This window comes from Macaca mulatta, chromosome 15, assembly GCF_049350105.2.
Source record: "Macaca mulatta isolate MMU2019108-1 chromosome 15, T2T-MMU8v2.0, whole genome shotgun sequence".
NCBI classification, from domain to species: Eukaryota; Metazoa; Chordata; class Mammalia; order Primates; family Cercopithecidae; genus Macaca; species Macaca mulatta.
The window spans coordinates 60,410,092-60,431,478 of record NC_133420.1 but is presented as its reverse complement, the minus strand read 5'-3'; the positions used below and the strand labels follow the sequence as shown (position 1 = coordinate 60,431,478).

The 21,387-nt window shown below is 45.1% G+C and overlaps 1 protein-coding gene across 4 annotated transcripts in view; it reads left to right on the top strand.

The window, feature by feature from the left end:
• Nucleotides 1-9,177: 9,177 nt before the first annotated feature.
• ANP32B (acidic nuclear phosphoprotein 32 family member B) overlaps nt 9,178-21,387 on the top strand; it is a 32,080-nt gene continuing 19,870 nt past the window's right edge. Inside the window, 2 exon segments of one of the 4 annotated variants that reach the window (NM_001266908.1) lie at nt 9,178-9,578; nt 20,598-20,747. In NM_001266908.1, coding sequence (NP_001253837.1) covers nt 9,525-9,578; nt 20,598-20,747 — 204 coding nt within the window. In that variant the 5' untranslated portion in view covers nt 9,178-9,524. 4 annotated transcript variants of the gene reach the window in all.

Genomic DNA, 21,387 nt, shown 5'->3' with positions numbered 1-21,387 from the left:
AACACCAATAAGACACAAACATGCAACTTATAAAGAAGTACACATGGCTTAAAAATATCTGAAAAGGTATTTAGCTTTATTTGTTATATAAAGAAGTACAAGTTCCAGAGCATTTCCCTTCCCCAAAAAAGAAGCCCCACACTCATTAGCAGTCACTCCCCATAACTCCCAGTCCTTGGCAACCACTAATCTGTCTCTATGGGTTTGCCTTTTTTTTTTCTTGAGAGAGAGTCTCACTCTGTTGCCCAGGCTGGAGTGCAGTGGCACGATATTAGCTCACTGCAACCTCCACCTCCCTGGTTCAAGCAATTCCCATGCTGCAGCCTCCCGAGTAGCTGGGATTACAGGCACACACCACCACGTCTGGCTACTTTTTTTGAAAATATTTTTAGTAGAGACAAGGTTTCACGTTAGCCAGACTGGTCTCGAACTCCTGACCTCAGGCAATCCGCCCGCCTCGGCCTCCCAAAGTGCTGGGATTACAGGCATGAGCCACCGTGCCCAGCCAGGTTTGCCTATTTTGGACATTACATCTAGGTAGAATCATACACTATGTGGCCTTTTATGTATGGTTCATTTCAGTTAGCATATTTTCAAAGTTCATCAATGTTGTAGCATGTAATTCCTTTCCATTATATGGATATATTTGTTTCCCATTTGCTACTATAACAAATTACTACAAATTTTTATTTATATTGATTTTTTATTTTCTATTTTTATTTTTATTTTTATTTTATTTTTTTTGAGATGGAGTCTAGCTCTGTCGCCCAGGCTGGAGTGCAGTGGACGGATCTCAGCTCACTGCAAGCTCCGCCTCCCAGGTTCACGCCATTCTCCTGCCTCAGCCTCCCGAGTAGCTGGGACTACAGGCGCCCGCCACCTCGCCCGGCTAGTTTTTTGTATTTTTTAGTGGAGACGGGGTTTCACCGTGTTAGCCAGGATGGTCTCAATCTCCTGACCTCGTGATCCACCCGTCTCGGCCTCCCAAAGTGCTGGGATTACAGGCTTGAGCCACCACGCCCGGCCTATTTTTTATTTTTTATTTTTTTTTTGAGACGGAGTCTCGCTCTGTTGCCCAGGCTGGAGTGCAGTGACATGATCTCTGCTCACTGCAAGCTCTGCCTCCCAGGTTCATGCCATTCTCCTGCCTCAGCCTCTCTGAGTGGCTGGGACTACAGGCGCCCACCACCACGCCTGGCTAATTTTTTGTATTTTTAGTAGAGACAGTGTTTCACCGTGGTCTCGATCTCCTGACCTCGTGATCTGACCGCCTCGGCCTCCCAAAGTGCTGGGATTACAAGCATGAGCCACGGCGCCTGACCACAAATTACCACAAATTTAGTAGCTTAAAACACAAATTTATTACCTTACAGTTCTGTAGGTTAGGAACCTGAAGCAGGTATTATTGGGCTAAAACCAAGGTGTTGTCAGAGCTGTGTTCCTTTTTGGAGGCTCCAAGGGAGATTCTTTTTCTTTCCCTTTTCAACTTTGTAGATGCCATCCACATTCCTGGGTTTATGGCTCCCTTCCTCCACCTTCAAGGCCAGCGTTCAAGTCCTTCTCACACCACATCGCTATGGCCTCCTTTTTTGTAGTCAGAATTTACTTTTTTCTTCTCTCATGTTCCTCTTCAACTTTTAGGCACCTTGTGATCACACTGGCCTATGCGGATAATCCAGGATAATCTCCCCATCTCAAGGTCCTTAATCACATCTGCAAAGTCCTTTGGGGGCCATGATTTTGCCTACCACACAGATACACCATATTTTGTTTATGCATTTACTAGTTGATGGATTTGGGTTATTTCTACTTTGGAGGTATTATAAATCATGCTGCTATGAACATTCCTTTACAAGTTTTTGTGTAGATTTATGTTTTCAATTCTTTTGGATATTTGCCTAGGAGTAGAATTGCTGGGTCATATGGTAGCAATATGTTTAATTTTTTTTAAGTGTACAATTCAGTGGTACTTACAAAGTTGTACAACCAAACCAGCACCACAATCTAATTCTGGAATGTTTTCATCACTCCAGAAAGAAACCCCAGACCTGTTAGCAGTCACTCTGCATCCTCCCTCCCCCAAACCTCTGGTAACCACAAATCTGCTTTGTCTCTTTCTACCTATTCTGGACATCTTACATAAACGGAACCACACAGTACATGGCCTTCATGTCTGTGCATTAGCATAATGCACTTAGCATAAAGTTATTAAGGTTTACCTATGTTCATTCCTTTTCATGGCCAAATAATATTCTATTGTATGGATAACCACATTTTGTTTATTCATTCATTGCTAATGGATATTTGGGTCGTTTCCATTGAATGCCTATTAAGACTAATGCTGCAATAAATATTCATGTGCAAATTTTGTGTGGACATACATTTTTATTTTCTTGGGTATATACCTAGGAGTGAAATTGCTGGGTCATATGTAATTCCATGTCTAACTTTTTCTTTTTCTATGAACCTGACATTGTAAACAAAACAATTTCAAAATTGGTTTCCAAAGAGGTTGTTGGCCAGGCGCAGTGGCTCATGCCTGTAATCCCAGCACTTTGGGAGGCTGAGCCGGGTGGATCACCTGAGGACAAGAGTTTGAGACCAGCCTGGCCAACAGGGTGAAACTCCCTCTCTACAAAAACACACACACACAAAAAAATAGCCACGCATGATGGCGGGCGCCTATAATCCCAGCTACTCAGGAGGGTAAGGCAGGAGAATCACTTGAACCCGGGAGGCGGCAGTTACAGTGAGCCAAGATCTAAAGAGGTTGCATCATTTTACATTCTTACCAGCAATGCTCAAGGGTGTGAGGTTGTATGTCATTGTGGTTTTTATATTTCCCTAATGATGATGTTGAGCATTTTTTCATATGCTTATTGGCCATGTATATATCTTCTTTGGAGAACTGTATATTCAAATCCTTTGCCCATTGTTTTTTAAGATGGAGTCTCACTCTGTTGCCCAGGTTGGAGTGCAGTGGTGCAGTCTCGGCTCACTGCAATCTCTGACTCCCAGGTTCAAGCGATTTTCCCGCCTCAGCTTCACAGGCGCCTGCCACCACACCCAGCTAATTTTTGTATTTTTAGTAGAGACAGGGTTTCACCATGTTGGCCAGACTGGTCTTGAACTCCTGACCTCAACTGATCTGCCTGCCTCAGCCTCCCAAAGTGCTGGGATTACAGGTGTGAGTCCCCATGCTCAGCCTGCAATAGTTCTTTATACATCTGAAGACAAGTGTCTTATCAGATATATGATTTGCAAGTATTTTCTCCCTTCCCATGCATTGTGTTTTCAGTTTCCTGATGCAGTCAATTTTAAATTTTCATGAAGTACAATTAATCTATTTTTCTTTTTGGTGTCCTATCTAAAAAAAAAACTTTGCCTAATCCAAGGTCATCCTACTTTTTCTTCTGAGTCTTATAGTTTTAATTCTTACTTATATCTAGGTGTATGATCCATTTTGAATTAATTTTTGTAAATGATGTCCAACTTCATTCTCTTGCTTGTGGACAGCCAATTGTCCCACATCATTTGTTGAAAAGACTATTCCTTCCCTCATTGAACTGTCTTGGCACCTTTGTTGAAAACTAATTGACAACAATTTTTCAAAGATAATACCTAGTTTAGGCAAGAGTGAGGGGAAGCCTTGTACACTGCTAACGGGAGCATAAAGTAGTAGCCTTTGAAGGGCAACTTGGCTACGTGTATACCAGTTTGAAATGTGTACACTCTGATTCAGGAATTGCACTTCTAGGAATTTATTCCAAGGAGCTAAATGTCTTCAACGCTGTTATGTATAATAGTAAACAACTGGAAGTAATCTAAATGTCCATCAGTAGGCGACCAAGTGAGTAAATTATTCTCCAATCCATACAATAAAATATGATGCAGCCTTTAAAAATGAAGTAACTCCAACTAACTTTGAGCAATTTCTGTGACCCATTGCTTAGTGAAAATTAAAAACATATTTTACAATATCATTTATAGAATTCCATTTATATAAAATTATATATGATATATATGCACCTTCATTCACAGAGTAATCGCTTAGAAAATATTCACAAAAATGTTAACAGTAGTCCATCTAAGTAATGGGATTTTGGCTGGCTTTTATTTTATTTATACTTTTTTGCATTGCATGAATTTGCTACATGAATATGTATTGTCTTTATGCCCAGAAAAAGAAAACATATTTTCATTTTTGTAGAAGAGTATCTTCAAGGAATATATAGTAGAAGATTATTCAATGACATGGGAATATGTCTATAATAGACTGTTAACTAAAAAGCAGGTTATACTATCCCACTTTTGAAAAGTATTTTTAACTGTAATATTTCCTAGGTATTATATTTTTTTCACTTCTATATGTGAAATATCTCTTATAATTGACATGAATATTTGATGTCATGGGTTCCCCCTCCCTCCCTCCTGAAAAGCTCTTACTAATGAGATGATGCTTCTCACTATCTGAGACTTGAGAAAATGCCATGTGTGTAGAGAAAAGATTGGAGGAACAGACAACAAAACATGAACAGTGCTTGGCCCTTTAAAAAAGCCTTAGACGGAAATTCTTATTTTCTTCTCTGTAAGTATAGTTTCCAAGTTTTCTATAGTACATGCACAGATAAACATAAAAAGAAGCCAGGGACCTAGATGCCCTTATTTTCAAGGATAAGGATATTTGGTACTTGTAGCCTTTATCAAAATAAGAGACTAGCAAATTTGGGACCATGCAAGCCACCTCAGTAGTGCCAGGGTCTAGCGTGAGACAGGACAAAAGCACAGGCCCACGGAGGGGTGCCTGGCTGGAGAACAGATGGCAGAGTTCAGTCAGCAGGAGCTGGACTCTTGGATCAGTCTCAGTTCCATGTGGACAAGGAAATCCCTGTGAGGTATGAGAGGGTCCAGATGGCAGGGATGCTGGCTAATTATGGAGAAGGGCACTTCGATATTTTCCGTGTCAGGAGCATGTTCCAAGTTCCTCAAGAGTGACCAAGGACTATGTGAAACAGAAAATGAGCCTGACTATTTGAGATTTAAAAACATATTTCCCCCTCAGCCAAAGGGGTAGCACATGGAGCAGAGATGGAAAACTGATGGCCACAGCAGAATGTTCCTAGCCTTGAAGGCCAGCAGGCTCTGGGACGCTGCTTGGGTAAGGAAGGGACTCAGGCTTGCAGTGACTGTGGCTGCGGGGGGCAGAGAAAAGTGACAGGCACTCAGTTTCTCTAACGTGATTATGTCCAACCCTCAATAGTTCTGAGATGAGCAGCCTGAGGCCCAGAGAGGCTATATGTTTTGCCCTCAAGCACACAGCCAGTAAGTGGTGGAGTGGGATTCTCATCTCACTGAAGTCCTTCCCAAAAGGGGAAAACCACTGAAGAAAGTTATATTAATACAGATTTATCATAATGATAGGCGGAAAAAGCAAGTCTCTAAAAAAAGATCTTCAATCTGATCCCAACACTTAAAAACAATATGTATAGTATAGAAAAAATTGCAAAGATATACAACTTAATGGTGGTTATATCTCAATGGCAGGAACTTTTAAATTTATTTTCAGTGTTTTAATTTTCTCTGCACAGTAAGCAAGTAAACCTTTTTAAAACAGGAAAAAAATGTTTTATTTTTCAGAAGCAGTTCTGAGGACTAGTCGATCAAAGTAATGAGAATGAATTACAGTGAGCCCTAATGACAGAGAAATCTAGCTTCTTAGTAGTTATGTGAATTTCAGCAAACCTACTTGGCTTTCCTGAGTCTGTTTCCTAAACACTATAAAAGGTGGATTATCATCCTGTCCTGGGGAGCTGTTGCTAGGATTAACTGAGAAGCAGTACACAAAAGTCCCATGCACAGCACTTGGCATAAGGATGGTGCTTAATAAATATTAGACTTGACTCTTGGTAGTCACAGCTCTTCCTTGCTGCACCAGGAAGGCTGAGCACCTCCAGCTGGTTCAGATAGCAGAAAGGAACCTGGGCAGGGGCCCATTACTGGGCCTAGAGCTTCCTGTACATCTGACACATTCCCCTCCTCTGTTTTTACCATGTGAAGACTAACAGGATCTCCTCCCTTAACCCATTTTCACCTATTTGCCTCTCCCTCTTCCCTTGTCTCAATAATCTCAGCTGCCTAGATGGTATTTTTTTTAAGTACATGTGACATTATTTTTAACATAACATACATTTGCAAAGCATCTGCTCTGTTCTAAAGATGGACCCAAGGTCCTCCTCTCCATTCCTATCATCCAGAAATACTTGTCTGAGTTCTAATTGAGAAGTTAGATCCTTCAACAACTACTATTTGTTGCCAAACTGCGATAATAGAGGTACACACACTAAGTTGTGGAAACTCCGGGGCGGGGAAGAGGTATGTTCTTACCAGTGTATGCACATGTGTATGGAAGAGGACAGGAAGAATGGAAGTATTTCAAGAGTAATCATTTCCTCATCCTATATTATACATCAGCTTCAAATACTGTCATTACTAGAATATGCCCATTCTGTTAAGCTGGTTTCAGAGCCAGTTAAATCAATGACCTAGTAGGGCTGTTTCCTCTCATCTTCAGATTTATTAAAGTCTGTCCACAGCCACAAAGTTTGTGGGGAAGGCTCAAGTCATCTGATGATATGACAAGTAATATGCTGTTGCTGAGGCAGGGGGGTGGGGCACAGGTCCAAGGAGTTACAAACTGGCTCGCGGTGTTCTGCTCAGACATTTTAGAGCTTTTTGGAATACACAGCCATTCTCATTAACAGGCAGTTTTAAGGCTCAAGGGGTGCCAAAACCTGGCATTATTTGATATTTTTATTACTTACTGGTCAAACGTTAACATCAATGGAAGTAAAAAGAAATTCATTCTTAGTTTGGTCTAACAAACTCTTTTTACATTTCCTTATTCCCTTTCAGCCCTTGTTGAAATCCATAAATCCATGGTCACAATAATACTTGCAGATTAGATACAAGTGAATATTCTACATCTTTCTCACACACAGATGCATACAGAGAATGATGTTAAGCGCAGCAATATTCAAAACCCAGGCCCTGTGACAACAGCCCCTTCAGGCCTGTAGACTGACAGTCCCGTAGAAGATGTTGGCAGGGCAATGAGACACACCCTGTTCTGCCTGTGTTATTTATGCCTCTGGCAGTGAAGCCCCTGACAAAGAAGCATGTCACTGGAACACATGCTCTTTGTTCACAGAGGTGCATGCCAGCACCGGCTGCGTAAGAAGGGACAGTGCCGTGTCTGTAGTCTCTCCTCCTTTGGCTCTTTTGCCTTCTATTTGCAGCACATTGTGGCTATGTTTATTAATTACTTTGTAGCTAAATACTATAAAACACACATCTATCCTGTGAGCTATGTACCCTGAGGAGAGTCCTTCACACCCTCCAGTTGGCCATAAAGAGAGGACAGAGTCTCAAGATCTGCCCTGATGCTAAGGATTAATACCATCTCCTCCGGGAGCCACCAGGACTCCTTCAGCACCATCCCCTTTTCCTGCAAGAGGACACTTGCATGCTGTTTGGTATTAAAAGTCCTCTACAACTGTTCCCAACCTACAGCACCAACGCAGCCCCCCACCATGCTATGACTCCACTCAAGATAGACTGATGATGTAGCAGAAGATGGTGGCCTGCAGAGTCAGACCTATCTGGGTCTAAATCCTAGCTCCGCTTCTTGTTGGACGTGCAGCTTAAGATTCCTGAGCTCCTCATCTGTAAAATGATTAAATTATCACCTACTTCAGAAAGTTGTCTGAGAATCAGAGAAATAATATCAAGCCCCTTAAAGCAGATGCTCAATAATCGCTTGTTGGCTCATGAAACCGATTTGGTAGTTCTTATTTTTTGTTTGTTTGTTTTTTTGTAAAAGCCCTCATTGCATAGCCCGGTGGTTCTCATAACCTTAGTTACAGACCTCTTGTAACCTCCTGAGAACATCTGTCTCCATTTTCCCTTGTCATGAAGACATCTGCTGAGACAGTTAACAGGAGTCAGGGAACCACATACTAGAAAGTTTTTCTTTTCCCATATTCCTTCTAAAACTTTCATCTTCAAATGTTAACTCACTCAGTATTTTAAAAGCTGATCTATAATCGGTTTACAATTAAGTTTGGGTTGTTTGCCACTAAAACTTAGGTAAAATACGAATTGGGGCACTTTCCTAACTTCATAAAACTTTATATTAATGCATAGAATTTCAAGTTTTTCTTTAACAAATTGTTCTTAGTTTTTGGTGCTTCTAGTCAGTACAATCTCACATTGTATTTGATATATTATGTATTTACTTATTTTACGCTGAATATAAAGTCATTCCCAGGTGGTCTGCAAAGCACAACACCCACCCCGATCTGGTGCTCTAACCCCTGGGACCCTTTCAGCCAGACCATGACAAAGGCTGCCTGCCAGGTTTCAGCGAAACTTAGACCACCAAGAATTTACACACCTCACAGGGGTGCCCTAACGAATAAATGAGATTTAAAAAAAAAAAAAAAAAAAAAAGGCAGGGAAACCCTGAGGCCCTATTAGAAATGCTAATGGTTTCCTTCTCTAGCTCCTATTAAAATGTTAGAAAACCGAGGGAGACTCTCCTGAAGAGGGTGGAGATGCTAGCCTGCTCTGCGGCTTAGCAAGCGACCCCTGCTGCCATGCCAGGGCCGGCCGGCCACGATTCTGTCCCGACGGGGGGCGCGCGGATCCTCGGCGGCACTACGGACGCCACTCTGCCAAGGAGGCATTGGTGTTCGGCCTGTTGGCCCCAGACTGTGTGGCAGGCAAAAGGTGAACCTCAAAGCCTCTCTGTCCCCGGCTTCTTCACATTTCGCGCCTCCGCGGGCGTCGTGCTGCCCCCGTGAGCCTCCCCGGATGGACTGGGCTTTAGGGACCCCTGAAGCCGGACTGCCAAGCTTCCCACCAGCCCTGCCCGCGAACCTCCGGGCCCGGGCCGCAGACCCAGCTCCGGGCACGACGAGGTGGGGCCGGGAGGAGAAGTCTCAGCCCGGCGGGGGTCGGGGAAGCCCCCCCACCCCCGAGAAAGGTCTTACATCAGCCGCCCCACGTGCAATCGGAAGGAGGGAGGGAGGAAGTCGCTCCTCTACCCCGGCTGCGCCTTTGCCCAGCCTCCGCCCCGCCTGTCGCGCGTCTCCCCGCCCCGTCCTTGGTGCAACCGCGGCCGCCCAGCCGAGCAGCGCCGCGCGGGGCCGAGTGGAGCCGAGCAGCTGCCGCGCCGCGTCGCCGGTTTAAGCGCAGTGCAGGCCGCGGCCGGGGGCGGCGGTAGTGAGCCCAGCGCTGCGCTCCAGCCTCCTTTTCCCTCCATGGTTTCTCTCCGCTCCCGTGAGTAACTTGGCTCCGGGGGCTCCGCTCGCCTGCCCGTACGCCGCCAGCCACCCAGGACCGCGCCGCCGGCCTCCGCCGCGAGCAAACCCTTCCGACGGCCTTCGCTGCGCAGGCCGGGACGCCTCTCCCCCCTCCGCCCCCGCCGCGGAAAGTTAAGTTTGAAGAGGGGGGAAGAGGGGAACATGGACATGAAGAGGAGAATCCACCTGGAACTGAGGAACCGGACCCCGGCAGCTGTAAGCAGAGCCCCCTCCGGGCGCCCCCTCCCCTGATGACTTGCATGTAATGGTGGCCACCTGCGGGGCCCGGCCTGAGGGTTCGCCGGCCCCGGCGCGGGGAAGAGCGCAGCTCGTGGGCTCGGACGGGGAAGGCTGGCGGGCGCGGAGGGGGGAGCGAGCGCGCGAGGATTAACTCTTTGCCGCCCGCGGGCCCCTGGGGCGGCCGGAGGAAGGCAGCGGTGTCGGGGAAAGCAAACTTTGAGCGCTTCGCCCGCCGGGGTCTTTCCCCGGAGGGAGCGCGTGTGCAAGTGGCCGGCGGCGAGGGAAGGAGGCGGGGGTTGTGTAACGCTGGGAGCCATGTTTGCAGCCTCCCGGGATGCGCGGCCGGACGGAGGCCGGGCCTGTCGAGGAGCTGCGCGGCCATCCCCGCCTGGGCCAGGCCGGGCTCTGCGCGCCCCGGGCCGGCCGGGGAAGGGGCGCGGATGAGGCGGGGCGGGGGGTGGCTTCTGTGACCGGAGCTCGCGATGGGGGCCGGCCCGGCCGAGGGCAGCGGCTGTGGAGCGAGGAGGGGGCTTTTTTCCTTTGAAGGGAGCGAGAAGCCCCCTCGGGCGCTTGGGCGGGCGCGGCCTGGCGCGCAGAGCGGGGGAGGGGCGGGCCAGGGCGGCGGAGGTGGCGCAACCGCCGCCCCTCCCGAGGCCAAGTTTGAAAAAAGGACGCGGTTCCCGCCATTTTTCAAGCCTAAAAATAAAACTTTCTCTCTTGTTTCCTCGCTCCCTCTTTGCCCTCGGCCTTGCCCATTCCGACCTCCCAGAGGCAGCCCGGGTCGACCGGGGCCAACCGTTGTGGCGACGGCTTCGCCCTTCCCCCTGCGCCGCGGCGGCGGCGGAGCCCGGGGCTCCTGCCCCGGGAGGATGGCCCCTCCGTGTGGGCGGGCGGCGGCTCCTCACGCCAGCCGGGGCGCGCCACAGGCCGCCGCAGCGCCATGTTGGCGGGTGCCCGTCTCCCTCCGCCTGGTGAGTCGGCCCACGAGCTTGGCCTTGCCCGCCCTCCCTCGGCACTGGCTGTCGGCCGCCTCTTCCCGCGCCGAGCCCTCGGTCTGTTTCCCCCCGCCCCGCCGGGGCTTGGCTCCCACTGGTGGGAGCCGCGCGCCGTGGCCGCCGCCGACTCATCCCGTCGCGGGCGCGCTGCCCACCCCCTCCCCCTTCTTAAAAGGGCAACGGCAGGCGGCCACCCCCGCCCCGCGCCGAGCGTGCGGGGTTTCGGGCGGGCCTCAGCTCGGCGCGCGGGATTTTGGGCGGGCCTCGGCTCGGCTAGTGGGCCGGGCGGCCTCTGGCCTCCCACGTGCTTGAGAGCGGCCTGGTGCGGCCGGCCGCGCGCCTTCCGGGCTGCAGGGGCCTGAGGGCGGCCCTCTGGCGGCGCGGCTGCGTGGGCGTGGGTCCGGTCTGTGGGAATCGCCCCTTTCGTCTCCCGGTTTTAGCGCGGCTGCCCGCCGCCGCGAGCCCCCCGACTCCGCGAACCGGCGCGGGGCCAGGTAGCGCCGCGGCCGGGTGCCCCAGCGGTCCAGTGGTTTCCCGCCGAGGGCGGCCCGGCGGGGCCTCCCGCCCCGGGCTAAGCGAGCGGCCGGGTTTCGTGCCCTCAGGTGGCTGTGGTTAACGAGTCGCGAACTTGTGGGAATTCGTCGACCAGGGTTCACCTGGTGTGCTCGACGTTTATATCCTTGCTTTCTAGTCTTTGAGGTCACCACTAACGCGGGGTGGGCCGTGCTCCACCGCCCGGCGCTGTCCCTCCCGGAGGGCCCGCGAGGTGGGCCGCTCCGGGGGTTCCGAGATGGAGGGTCGCGGGCGCGCGTTTTTCCGACCTTCCGTCAGACATTTTGTGCCCGCCACGTGCTAGCCTATAGCCGGGGCGTCCAGCTCGCGCCACAAAACTTGAGGAGAGGCGTTCTTGCCTTGGGAAGGTGTTCGTTCCAGACTTTTCCATTGCGGCATAATTGCAAATCCGTAGGATATGGACTAGCTAAAATTAGCCAAAGTGTCTGCGAGAGAAGTATACACGTGGGTCTTCAGAAATGCTTTAAAATCTTGAATTTGAGTTCTTTAGAATATGCTCAAACTAAAGGTCTGTTATAATTCTAGAGTAGTGTTCCCTCTGGGAAATAACAGTTGGCCTGCTGTTCCCCTTAGATAATGATTTCATATATGAAGTAATATTGCTTTAAAAACACATGATCTACAGGTGTTCATTTTTCTTTTTTTTTCTTTTTTCTTTTTTTTTTTTTTTTTTGAGACTGAGTCTCTCTTGTGCCCAGGCTGGGGTGCAGTGGCGCTGTCTCGGCTCACGTCAGCCTCCGCTTCCTGGGTTCAAGCGATTCTCCTGCCTCAAACTCCCGTGTAGCTGGGATTACAGGCATGCGCCACCACGCTGGGCTAATTTTGTATTTTTAGTAGAGACGGGGTTTCTCGCTGTTGTTCAGGCTGTTCTGCAACTCTTCACCTCAGGTGGTCCACCTGCCTCGGCCTCCCAAAGTGCTGGAATTACAGGAGTGAGCCACCGCGCCCGGCTGCGTGCTCATTTTTCAAGTAATCAACTTAACCTTCTTGCCAGTCAGGCCAGAGCCATTTAATTCAGTTAAATTAAAACATTTTCTCGGTAATACTATCCACATTTCAAGTGCTCAAACGTGACAAGTGGCTCGTGGGTGCTGCATTGGCAGCACTGGCCTGCAGAATCCACTGGTTTATTAAGTAAACATTTGAAGCCTGAGAAACCATTGAGGTGATGTGGTGCTTTTTGCACTTGGGAGAGTTTGTGAGGCCTTGAGAGAGTGTTGCGGGAGCCAGCTGAGATTGTGGGGGTAGAGGAAGGTTCCCTTAGGGAGATTGAGACCAGTGGGAGTTAGGAACCCAGGTGGACGAATAAAACTTTGACCTAAAACTGAAGGGTTTTCAGGAAAAAATGCTGTAGATTTTGAAGGAAATTCTAAAAGAGAGTTTAAAGTGTTTTTCGCACAGAGGCATCATCTTTAAGGCAGATGAAAAGTTCGGAGATCACTCCCTTAAAATCACATTCAGCTAGTCACATGATACCTTATGTGCGATGTGCTGGAACATACCATAAACACCACAGAAATTGGTGGCATGGTCAGCTGTTACACAGTAGGCTTGGCGTCTGGGATCCTGCAGACTTGGCATGTGGGGTAACATGAAGAATCCATTACCCCGTTGAAGGTATACTATTGTAGGCATAGGATGCTCTGAAATATACAGCAGTGTCCCATGGTTGACCTTAATGATTTTAAAGTCAAGTGAGATGTAAGAGTGTTTGAAGAGGGCGAATAGGGGTTTAATTGTAAATGTGTTCTTATGTTTAAGACCAGGTGGGCTTTTATTGTGTATATGGCCTTTTTCTTATTACTGGGGTTTGAAGAAGACCCTAGTAGTAACACTTTTGTTCAGTTGGGCTCTTGTGTGTTCTGACTGAGGAAGACAAGAAGGTAAACACAAAAGTGTTACTAGGGTCTTCTTCAGTTCACCTATTACTTAACTATATCCCTATTCCTTATAAACACAAGTTTGCCAATTTCCCTAAGGGATGAGGGCGAGGGATTGTAAAGAAATACTGAATTTTTTTTTTCTAAGTCCAAAACAGCTCTTATAGCAGCAGGGTGTATTCTCATAGTGGAACAAAATGGCCTAAGATGGCATTTTAAAGTAATCTTCATGAAGAATGGTGGTTACCGTTTAAAAACATAGACAAGGATAGGAGCTATTTTGCATGACAAGGAAATATTTTATATAAAATATTGGCAGTTCACTGAGAGTAAATTGAACAGTGCTGGAATATACCATATATACACCATGGAAACTGGAGGTCTGGTCAGTAAGATGAGAAGACAGTGACATGCAGTAATTAGATATAAACCACATTTAGTTGTATTCCAAAATTGGAAAAGAATACCTGTTCTTTATGTGAGATTCTTATCCTTCCAGTAAACTGAACATGTCGCTCTGTTAGAAGCACATCATTAACCATGCATCTGGGGACAATCAGCCTTCCTATCAGCTCTGAGTTTTTCATTCAAAGTTAGAAAGCCAAGCATTTCCTTACTGTGGCTTGCAATCTATGCCCCTGCGAAATGCTGGTGTGCTATTTGCTGGATTGTGACATTTCATCTACCAAAATAAAAGCAGTCTTTACCTAGTCCCAGTTTACTGGGAAAAAATGTAGATTGTCTTTAACTTCCATCTTTTTTTGATCCGCACCCCCTCCCCAGCTTTTGACCTCTTTTGTTGTGTCTACTGTGATGTAATTTTGAGCTCAATCGGATATTCTAATTGGTTGCATAGCAACTAATCGGGGTTTTTTTCCTTGTATAAGCAATACATCTTCATTGAAGAAAATTAGATATAGATAGGCCAAAAAAATTGTAGGTATAGATAAGCAAAAAGAGGATAGACATACATGCCTAACCAACCATCTAGACACTTTAGTGTAGAGTCTACCAGAATGTTTACATTTTTTCTAAACTTGGTTCATGCAGATAATCTGAATGCTAGCTAGCTTGTTTTGTTTAGAAAAAAATACAGTGAACATCTTTGTGTGTGTCTTTATTTTATAGACTCGTTATTAATGTCTGCATAGATCATAATTTAAACATCTCAGGTTCACAGGGGTTTTGGCTGTTTTAAATACTGCTGAAATGAACATCTTATAATGTTATTTTTTCCCCCCTGCCAAATTGCTTTTCAGAATGGTTCCCTTATTTTAATACCCACCAGTAGGGTACTGGTGGGTCTTAAACACATTGGAGAACCACTAATATAAATCCGTTCTCGGCTGGGTACAGTGGCTCATGCCTATAATCCTAGCACTTTGGGAGGCGGAGGAGGGTGGATCACCTGAGGTCAGGAATTCAAGACCAGCCTGGGCAACATGGCAAAACCCCGTCTCCACTAAAAATACAAAAATTAGCTGGGGGTGGTGGCAGGCGCCTATAATCCCAGTTATTCTGGAGGCTGAGGCAGGAGAATTGCTTGAACCTAGGGGGGCAGAGGTTACAGTGAGCCAAGATAGCACCACTTCACTCCAGCATAGGCGAAAGAGTGAGACTCCGTCTCAAAAATAAAAATAAAATAATAAAAAGTTCTATTATTTTGAAAACATTTTAAATTAATGGGTAGAAGATTTGAACACTGACTAACTCAGAAGGATGGAAATTGCAAGGATGGCAGGAATTACTTTCTGTATTGTGGGATTATTTCACTTACCATAATAACCAGTATTGTTCTAATTAAAAGAATTGACAACTCACAAAGATCTTTAATTCCTCCATACCCTTTCCTCCTTTTATGGCAGAGACAACTGGTATAGTTGGAGAGCATCACCCCACCAGTTAGGTAAAGTTGATCTTTTTTCATAGTAGCTAGGGGAGTGGCAAATGAGCACATTGAAGAGAATGAAAGGGAAAAACATTTTTCCATCTCCTGTGGCCCCCACCTCCAATCGCTGGGGATATTTCCATGACCTAGACTCATCATAACTTAAAGAAGGACCTCATAGACATTTTGCCATTTAGAACTTAAAATGTGTGTGGTTTTTTTTTTTTTTAAGAGAGAGATAGTGTTATAAATCATTGTTATATCTTCCAATCAGATCTGAAAAGGTATTTGGCCACACTATAGTTCAAATTTTTCAATGAAAAAGTAGTAGGAAACTACTGTTTTGCTGCTAAATGTAGAAAACAAATATAAGAATTAAATAGGAGATAGTATGGATTTTTCATTTTTAAATGTTTACCTTAAATTTGTGTTTGAGAAAAGGCAAGTTTAATTGGAGGATGAGAGAGGAAGAGGAGTGAATTTGGCCCCAAAAGTTAAACTGTCCATCTTCAAGCAGAAGGCCAGTTAACTCTTGGACCAAATAGATCATTATGCACAAATGAACAAGGGCCTGCCTAACGTTTCTTCATTAGATAACAGCTCTGGGAGGATTTGAGATATAAGAAGAAACTAGGACCTTTCTCCTTTGATTAGGACCTTTGGTTTATTCTGAATCTAGATTGGGAAGCTGTGGGATCATCTTGACCCCAGCCCCACTCGGTCTCTCAACCACACTCTTCCCAAGCTGTTACCTCCTTTGCAAGGCAGTTTAGATCTCTATACCCAGAGAGGAATAAAAAGAGATGATGAGGCTTAGTTAGCTCTGTGGAGATCCACTGAGAACCCCAGAGTTGATACAAAGATTGTTTTAAGCTGAAGATATTTGAGATTCAACCGATGCAGAGAGAAGCCTACTTGGAGTTTATCTGGCTAAAAGCAAATTCTCCCTTTGGAGTGTGCCTGTTCCCAGGAGAGAGGCCAAGAGTAAATCTCTGGTGGGGGTGGGGGGAGTAGTCTTACGGCCCTAAGAAAACAAAGACCACTCATATCTATGTAGACAGACATTGTAAACTTGATCTCTCATCTGTTCTGAAAATCCCATTTGTGTTCCCTAAAGAAATCTGTTCTTCCCAAAAAGTTTTTCTCCTCCTATCTTTTCCTCTTCTAAGTTAGGTATATAAGCCCTAAATTCTAACTACTCAGTTATCACTGAGCGTGAGTGCACCTGTGTATGTGTGTTGCACGTGTAAATACACTTTTTCTGCACCTCAAATGCCACTTTTCTGCCATTGAAACAATATCCGAGCTCAGAATACCTTTTCATTAAGGTCCTGTTGAGAACTTTCAACGACCTTGAAGTTGGCTGATGGAACATTTAGACCTGCTATCCTTGGGTACAGCCCTGAGTGGGGCCCTCCAGTGGTCTCTGCTTTATGCAGTAATTCCCATTATCCTCTGTGCTTATTCCCCAGTGACTCATCTTCTCAATATGCTTCTTGCATTCTGTTCTTGGGGTAGCATGTTTCTTTACATTCTCAGCCTTGCTGGAAAAGTCAAGGGACGTGCCTTTTCTGCCTAGCCCAACAACTCTCTGCCCTATTTATCCCAGTATATCCTATTGCCTCTTACTGGTAAGAGGCAATAAAGGTCTCAGGTATTCATTTCCTGAACTTCTCACTCACTTAATAAACTCACTTACATCTCTGTCTATCCTAGCCACTCTCTTGAAGGAGCTGTCCCTCCTCCAACAAGGGTAGAATGATACCTCATTTTTAATATATATTTTTACTACTTACAGTTGAAACTTTTTTTTTTTTTTTTTTTTTTTTTTTTTGAGACAGAATCTTGCTCTGTTGCCCAGACTGGAGTGCAGTGGCGCAGTCTCGGCTCACTGCAACCCTCCGACTCATGGGTTCAAGCATTCTCCTGCCTCAGCCTCCCGAGTAGCTGGGACTATAGGTGCACACCACCATGCCTGGCACATTTCTTTGTATTTTTAGTGGAGATGGGATTTCGCCACGTTGGCCAGGCTGGTCTCAAACTCCTGACCTCAGGTGATCTGCCTGCCTCGGCCTCCCAAAGTGCTGGGATTATAGGCGTGAGCCACCGTGCCCAGCCAAACTTTTTTTTTTTTTCCTTTTAGCTGGGTCTCTGTCGCTGGGATTGTAGGCACTAGCCACTGCACCTGGCCTTGAACAGTTTTTTTAGTGTTGGCTATTTCTGTCTTTAAGAGCTTGTCTGTCCTTTGTTAGTGTTTCTGCTGGGGTATTTATTTTTTCAGTTAGGGTAAAAACGATAGAAGATATCCTCAAGAACAAGATAATGCAAATAGCCAGAATTTCCATAATCGAGAGGTTACAAAAAGTAACAGTCAAATGGGAAAATAATTTTGCAGCGGTTACAATGAACTACTCATTTAAAAGAGAAGTTGATGTTTTAAATAAAGAACTCTTAACTAATAACAGACTCAGATGTTTGTATTCTTTCACTTAGCAATGGATTCTGAAGACACAATCCTAAACACAGAAGACATTTTAAGTAAAGATATGGCATTATTTATAGTAGGGAAAATTGAGCACAAATGTTCAACAGGGAGGATTGTAAAATGATTTATAGTATATCCACACACTGTAATTTCTTTGGCTATTAAAAAATACTCTATGATCAGAAAGTTGGTCACCTTTATGTCCAGGTTTTCATCTTAGTCCCCCGCAATTGTGTCACAAACCTCTGTACAATATTGCTGACAAACCTGTAACCATTTTTTTCCTCATTCAGCAATTACGTAGGCTCTTATATAGTGATATAGTGTAACCGGAATATACATGACCCTGTGATCATGGAGCTTAGTCTAGCAGTGACTTTTTTTTTTTTTTTTTTTTTGAGATGGAGTCTCCTTTGTCACCCAGGCTGGAGTGCAGTGGCACAATCTCAGCTCACTGCAACTTCCGCCTCCCAGGTTCAAGCAATTCTGCCTCAGCCTCCCGAGTTGCTGGGACTACAGGCACATGCCACCATGCCTGGTTAATTTTTGTATTTTTAATAGAGATGGAGTTTCACCATGTTGGCCAGGCTGGTCTTGAACTCCTGACCTTAGGTGATCCACCCACCTTGACCTCCCAGAGTGCTGGGATTACAGGCATGAGCCACCAAGCCCAGGCAGCAAACACATTTTTTAACCTGCATTTGAGTCCTCTGGTACTTTTTGATGACGCCTTGCAGTGGTTAAAGTGGAATTTTGCAAGTTGAAAGAAATGTCTTTAAGAGATGATTTCACTCTGTGAGCTGAGAGGCAGTATGGCTAACTCTAATTCTTCTTCACTTCATTTTTGGCATATTGGTGTGTTTTGTATAACATTTTTGGATTATTTTGGATAGAATTTTAGAAAATCTCCCAAGGTAAATGGGAACATTTTAATTATATTGCAGTATACTGTTTACATGGGTGGGTGATGGCAGTTGACCTTTCTAAAATTTTAATGGTTCGTTGGTTTTATGTTTAGTTTCTTTTTAATACAGAATAAATATATGCTTGTAAAAAATTTAGTACAGATATACGTAAACAGCAAAGGTCTCTGACGTTTTCCATTCCCTTTACCCAGAGGTTACTTTCTGGCCATTTATAATGTTCCAAGCCCTAGTCTCTACAACTTCATGAGGTAGGTTCTATTATCTCCACTTTATGGGAAACTGAGGCACAGAGAAGTTAAGTGACTCAAACAAGGTCACACAAGTTCTGAGTGGCAGAGGAGAACCAGGATTCGATCCCAGGCATCTGTCTCCAGAGCCCAGCTTTTGTCAGAATTGACCTATTGAGTTTTCAGATGTGCTCATTTCTTATCAGAAAAGGGAAGAATGACAGAGATATCTAAATAAAAGTGGAAGGAAGGGAAGAAGTAAGTGGATGTAAAGAGTAAAAAGGATGCCTGGCTTCTGAAGAGGAAGTAGGGTAGTGAGAAGTGGTTAGGCACTTACTATGTTGTGGGTATTGCTGACTTGAAATCTGTTTCATTCTCTGTAAATGGGGGAAGGAGAGTGGTGGTAAAAATAATAAATGATTAAGTACTCTATAATTGATAGCAATTACTAGAGTAGCATCATTGGATGTTGTATGAGAGGATGAGGACACTGTTAATAGCTCCTATTCTCTTTTCAGACTATCAGCATCTCCCTACCATATACATGCTTAATTAATGCTATTAAATATGGTAGGTTCACTAAAAGAATGCCTTTGTTGATGCAGTTAGAACGGTAATTTGCATCACTGTGAGTAGATCAAAGTGGGCTAAAAAGTTGCAACTTTCAGGATGATCATAGAGCAAGAATGGCAACATGGATTATTGTGGTGGATCTGCATGTAGACTATTAAGTAATCAATATTCAAAAGTTCAAATCATCAGATGTGATACTGTTTTTGAGACGGAGTCTCACTCTGTTGCCCAGGCTAGAGTGCTATGGCGAAATCTCGGCTAACTGCCACCTCCTCCTCCCAGATTTAAGCCACTCTCCCACCTTAGCCTCCCGAGTAGCTGGGATTACAGGCACTCACCATCATGCCTGGCTAATTTTTGTATTTTTGTAGGGAGGGGGTTTCACCTTGGCCAAACTGGTCTTGAACCCCTGACCTCAGGTGATCTGCCCACCTCAGTCTCCCAAAGTGCTGGGGCTATAGGCGTCAGCCACTGTGCCTGGCCAGATGTGATACTCTTGGATGGACTTAAATTCTGAAAAAGGAGACTGTGTAGCCTGAAAATGAAATTTAATTTATTATCTAGCAGTTCTCTCCTAGAAACTTGCAACGCAGATTGATCTTTGTTTTGAATTAAGGACTCTTGCATCCTGATTTCTTCCCAGTGTCAAGATAATCTTGGCAAAGATTAATAAAACCAGAGTTGGAAAGTGTGTTGGTGCAGAAACCTCTAGCCAGAATCTCTTAGTGGTCTTGGTAGGAAACATAAAGCTTTCCTCTTTTCCAGTGGTCATCTTCTGGGCCTTAAGGTAGAACCAGCCTACAGGGTGTCTTCACTCTGCATTTGCATTTAGATAAAAGCTGCCCTTTGGGGAACAGGCTGGAGAAAAGAAATAAGGGGAATACACTTATTTCACTTACATTTTAAGAACTATACTTTCTGTTTCTGGAAAAATAAAGAGTGTGTTTATACCCATGGAGTAATATTCCATCTTTGAATCTGTCAGTATATTGTTACTGAAGGCTTAATCAGTTATCTTTTTTTTTTTTTTTTTTTTTTTTTTTTTGAGGTGGAGTCTAGCTCTGTCCCCCAGGCTGGAGTGCAGTGGCCGGATCTCAGCTTACTGCAAGCTCCGCCTCCCGGGTTCCCGCCATTCTCCTGCCTCAGCCTCCCGAGTAGCTGGGACTACAGGCGCCCGCCACCTCGCCCGGCTAGTTTTTTGTATTTTTTTAGTAGAGACGGGGTTTCACTGTGTTAGCCAGGATGGTCTCGATCTCCTGACCTCGTGATCCGCCCGTCTCGGCCTCCCAAAGTGCAGTTTTTATCTTTTTATAACTAAGATCTAGGTCTAAGTAAGAGGCTACCTGTATATATGGGTGTTTTTGCAGGATATTTATGGTAGAAGTTTTTGCATTATTTGTTTTCAATGTGTTTTTGAGCGCTTATCCTCTTTTCTTTGTCATCCACAGGTTCGAGAACTTGTCTTGGACAATTGCAAATCAAATGATGGAAAAATTGAGGGCTTAACAGCTGAATTTGTGAACTTAGAGTTCCTCAGTTTAATAAATGTAGGCTTGATCTCAGTTTCAAATCTCCCCAAGCTGCCTAAATTGAAAAAGGTAAGTGCTTTTTCTTTAACAGTAAAAGAGAATGATCCTGGGAAGGGAAAATGTATGATTTTACCTGTAAGGAAGCACTTAGTGTAGCAGAAAGCACATGGCCTTTGGAACTGGGCAGATATGGGATTGAATTCTAGCCCTAGCATTTCCTTGATGGGCGCACTTCTGCAGGTTACTTAATCTCTCTAAGGCCCAATTTCCTCACCTGTAAACTGGTGGTATTACTTGACCTTGCAGAACTGCTATGATGTTTGGAAATAATGTGTATGTTGGGTGCTCAATAAATAGAAGTTAGGAAGAATAATTACTGTATTTTGTGAGTAATTTATTTGTTAATTGTTATAAAACCAATTCTCCTTTCGGAAAAAAGGACCAAATGCTACATAAAAATGTTTTCTCTGGTCATTGCACATTTAACTGTCACAGAGTCCCAGAATGTCAGAACTGGAAGAAACTTTGCTCCTCTAAGCCAGCCCCTTATTTTATAGGCACAGCAATAGTCCCAGAAAAGTGTAGTAATTTGCCTAAAGCCACCCACAGAAGTGGTTAGCACTAGAGCCAAAACTAGAACCCGTATCTCCTAACCCCCTGTCATTTCCATTGTATAGGAAAAGATACGTGGTTATATAAGTCTTGCAGA